The 4,307-nt window shown below is 59.2% G+C and overlaps 1 protein-coding gene across 1 annotated transcript; it reads right to left on the reverse strand.

Moving 5' to 3' along the window:
- Positions 1-523: 523 nt before the first annotated feature.
- On the reverse strand, positions 524-1,451 carry LOC136018427 (PHD finger protein 7-like). Its single transcript, XM_065687633.1, has 5 exons — positions 1,365-1,451; positions 1,174-1,275; positions 769-893; positions 599-687; positions 524-540 (listed from the first exon to the last, which is right to left on the reverse strand). The coding sequence occupies exons 1-5, from the start codon at positions 1,449-1,451 to the stop codon at positions 524-526; spliced, it is 420 nt and encodes a 139-aa protein (XP_065543705.1).
- Positions 1,452-4,307: the final 2,856 nt, after the last annotated feature.

Genomic DNA, 4,307 nt, shown 5'->3' on the forward strand with positions numbered 1-4,307 from the left:
AGCCGCGGGGTGCAGCTTTGGCAACTTACCCGTCTGGCTCTGCCACCCCTCTGCCTCCCGGACAACGGCAGTCCCTGGCATCGCAGCTCCTGTGCCTCTGGTACAGTTCTGCATATGCATTGTTATCTTCCCATGACGCTTGTCTGATGGAGAAAGGAAAATTGATGAGCCCCTGCTGCCCCAGCATAAGGCATATGCAGGGCCTCCATGCTCTTTCCCCCACACCCTGTTTCCAACTCCTGCATGGAGCTAAAGCCTACACTGGGGGGTCAGCAGAGGGCCACAACTGCGGGGGCAGGTCCAGGCGTGGCACAGTGCTGGCTAGGAGGACACCAACCTTATGGGGATTCGGATCCCCATGTTGAGCATTTCTGTTAGAAACAGTTTTATATTTTGACACAGAGGGCATTGCAGGCAAAAAGCACCAGCATGCGTAGCCTGTCCCTGCAGGAGAAACGGAAAGTGTGTGAGTGAGGCTCTGGTGCTGCTGAGAGCCTGCCATGCCCGAGCAAGGGAACGGCTCTTACCTGGATGCAGACCCTGTGGAACCAGGCATGCTTGCATGCTGGGCACACCATGGTCCCATAGGTCGTTCTGCCTTCAACAGGGTCCATGCAGATGAGGCACTTGGTGTCCTCTGGAGCCACCAGCTCTTGCTGCTGTGGGCGGTGCTCCCAGCAGAAGGAACTAGGGGAAGAGGGAAGGGATGGGTGAGATGAGAAGCGCTGGGTCCTTCCCTGCTGATGGGGAGAAGGGTGGAGGAGGTACCTGAACGGCAGGAGGTAACGGGTGACGCATCCACCCTGCACGGCACAGGGGAGATGGAACCTGCGGTCGCAGCCCATCTCCTGGCAGGTGATGGTGGCCCCCCTCTTGCCACACACAAAGCAGACCTGGAAAGAGCAGAGCAGCCCCCATCAGCGGCAGCCTCAGGGTCTCCACAGCCAGACCCACACCTCGGGGCAGGGCGCAGGATGTGGCCCCAGCTGCATCACAGGCCACAGATCCATGTGGCAGAGCAGGCTCCTGTGCTGGAGCCTTTGTGGAGCTGCTGGGAGCAAGACTTTAGTCCCAGAGCTGGGTGGAAAGGCTGGGATTCTGTTCTTGGCATCTGCGCTGAGCTCCCGCAAACCTCTCCTGGCATGAATCACCCCGGTCATCTCAGATCCTCACCATCGGGGCTGCCAGCTGGGCTGTACGTCCAATATCCTTAGGAAGAAATGTCATCTGTTCTTCCCGTTCGGTCCCTCGTGGACGAAGGTCACTGGCGAAAAGCTGCAGAAGAGCAAAGACAAGGAGCAGATGAGGGGCATGTGGCAGGGCAGGTCCGTTGCAAAGATGAAACCAGCCCCAGAGGAACTCACCAGGCAAAAGAGATGGGCAGAGATGCACTGATAAGTCAGTTTTGGCCCGCAGATGTCCGGGTCTGCCTCTGCACGGCAACACAGCATGCATGCTGGAGGGGAGAGAGCAAATGGCACCGGGAGTGAACACCTCTGTGGGGCCAGGGATGCGTCCCTGAGGGATTGCCCCCGAGGGCTGCTCTGTCCCCGCCTAGCTGGCTGCTGGGCAGGGCTGGAAGCCTTGGAGAGGAAAGGGCACTGCAGGCATGGGTGTCCTGGGGGGTTCGCACTGCCCAGCCCTGGTCCCGCTTGCCGATGAGAGGAGGGGCCCTCCCCCAGGGTGGCTTTGGAGCTCCTGCCTCCCCCTGCCAACGCTCCCGGTCCCACGCCGACAGCCTCGGGAGTCCCTCTGCCAGGCTGTAGGAGGGGGACTCTGCTCTCACCTGGCTCCATCGAGTCGGGTGTCCTACACCTCCTTGCAGAGGTGTCAGACATCTAAGGTGGGTGTTTGGAGAGTCCCTGTCCCAGCAGTGCTGGGGCTTCTCCAAATGCTCCTCTGCTACCTCTGAGGGAGAAGAGAGACGCGGGTGAGCTTGCACCACAGGCCCAGAGCCCTGCGGTGTGGAGCCCCCTCCTCCCTCGGCAGCCCCCCTGAGAGCCCTGTCCCTGCCCTCTACTCCCCGCACCTCAGCAGGTCGCAGCGATGCACTGTGCCCAGCGCTCCCTTTTTTATAGGCCTGCCCCCGCCACCGGTCACAGTGGCCTCTGTGACATCAGCACCGCTGGCCCGCGTGCGCCCCGGATACGGGCAGGGGCACCCTCGGCCACACAGCACCCACTGTGACACAGACACTGCATCACAGGGCTGGCTGTGAAGCGCACACGCAGGGACCCGAGCCCTTGGCACCCAGGTCACCGGGGCGGCTGCTCCACTTGCATGTGCAGAGTCAAGGGCCAGCTTAGGGACATGGTTTCCTGGTGAACTTGGCAGTGTTGGGTAAACGGTTGGACTCCATGGCCTTTACGGCCTCCTCCAACCTAAATGATTCCTGTGACTCTCATTACCATTCCACTATTACTTTGTCACCATTTGCTTACGCTATGATTTTCCTTCAGTCGTCGATTCCTTACCATTTGATCATCGCTTCATCGTGAAGAAAGCCCTTTTAATTAACCCACCAAGGATGACTTCCCTGAATAATTCACCTGTGACACCAGGACAAGCACCAGACCGTGTCTGGAGCATAACCAGAGTAGAAGAAAAGGAATGATGGAATAGTTTGGGTTGGATGGACCTTCAAAGGTCATTTAGTCCAACCCCCCTGCAATGAGCAGGGACATCTTCAACGAGATCAGGTTGCCTAGAACCACATCCAGCTTGGCCTTGAATGTCTCTAGGGACGGGGCATCTACCATCTCTCTGGGCAGCCTGTGCCAGGATTTTATCATCCTCATTGTAAAGAATTTCTTCCTCACATCCAGCCTCGATCTTGCCTCCTTTAGCTTAAAAGCATTACCCCTCATGCTATTGCAGCAGGCAGCGCTAAAAGAGTCTCTCGCCATCTTTCTTACGGGCGCTTCTAAAACCTGAAAGGCTGCAGTAAGGGCTCCCCGGAGTCTTGTCTTCTCCAGGCTCAAGAACCCCAACCCTCTCAGCCTTTCCTCAGAGAAGAGGTGTTTCATGCCTCTGATGGTTTCTGTGGCCCTCCTCTGGACTCTCTCCAACAGGTCCATGTCTTTCCAGTACAGGGGTCATGTTGAGTTTTTAGCCAGCACCCCAAGTCCTTCTCCTCAGGGCTGCAGTTACCGAGTAACAGATGCTAAAACACTCACCTCAAGCAATGATCTACATGTGCCTGCCCAGCCATCTCTTTCTTCACTGAGGTCATATTCCCCTCTCGCCCCCAGCAGCACAGGGGCCTCCAACAGAAATGTTGCGTTACAGCCTTGCATCCTAAGAAAAACAAAGGGCGGCAGCAGCTTTCCGTAAGATGCTGAAAGATAAACTGCAGTGAACAGGACCCAGGAAGTGGGGAACCAGCAAGGCCTTTTGCCTAGTGTGTGAGCAGTCTGCAGGGCTTTCGGGAGCAGAGCTGCCATGGCCGTGGAGAAGCGGGCGAGGGCGTGGGAGACGTCAAGCGCAGGCCAGGGTAGCATCAGCCTCAGCCCAGCCTCATGCCGGGGCTCAGCACAGCGCCGCGTCGTGGAGCCGGTGCCGGTCCCGCCCCGCCCCGTCTACCTCAGCGCTTTCCCGCTCTCCGCGTGCTCATCGCGCCGCCCCTTGCTCTGGCCGCGACTCCTCCCGGTCCCTCGCGGCGGCGCCTGGGGATTCCGGAGCCCCGGCGGCTCGCCCATCGCGGCCGAGGAGAAGCGGCAGCGGCCATGGCGACGTGGCGGGTTGCCTTGGGGTTCGGCCCCGGCCTCTTGTAGCTGCCGCTGGCGGTCGGTGAGCGCGGGGTGGTGACTGAGAGGAGGGAGGCCCGGGGGGGTTGGCCCGCAAGGGGGGTTGGTGGGCTTCGGCGTCTCTTTTTGAGGCGGTTTTGGGGGTTCCCGCTGGCTTTCTCGTGAGGGAGTTCCCGGCTTGGAGGAGCCCCTGCTCTGGAGCAGACTCCTCAGCTCAGCCGCCCAAGCAGTGCGGGACGTGTTCTGTGGTCTTGGGTTGCCACGTGGCGCCAGCGTCTGCGGGAGAGCCGCACCTTAACAGCGGTTTTGGTGGGAGTTGGGTCTGCTGAGGGAAAGGTTACGCCGAAAGCGGTTTGTGTTCCACAGCGGCAGTTAGTGTCCCAGCAGTGACTGTGTGCATCCACCTGATGAGTGCTGTTCCCTGGTGAGCCGAGGGTAAGGCTACTGGGAGAGAAATAATGTACCACAAAGTGGCTGCCAGTTAGTGTTGATGCATCCCCTTAAAAGCCTTCACCTTACCCCCGCTGCCACAATGCATTTTAACCGTTCAGAGCAAGGTTC

Source organism: Lathamus discolor, chromosome 7 (assembly GCF_037157495.1).
Source record: "Lathamus discolor isolate bLatDis1 chromosome 7, bLatDis1.hap1, whole genome shotgun sequence".
Classification (NCBI taxonomy): domain Eukaryota; kingdom Metazoa; phylum Chordata; class Aves; order Psittaciformes; family Psittacidae; genus Lathamus; species Lathamus discolor.

Bases quoted from the DNA above. Each gene is read 5' to 3' on its own strand.
- LOC136018427 (XM_065687633.1), bottom strand. From the start codon at position 1,451: ATGCTGTGTTGCCGTGCAGAGGCAGACCCGGACATCTGCGGGCCAAAA. The intron at 1,276-1,364 runs GTGAGTTCCTCT...GCTCTTCTGCAG, and splicing joins CTGCCCATCTCTTTTGCCTG to CTTTTCGCCAGTGACCTTCG. The intron at 688-768 runs GTACCTCCTCCA...CTCTTCCCCTAG, and splicing joins CGTTACCTCCTGCCGTTCAG to TTCCTTCTGCTGGGAGCACC.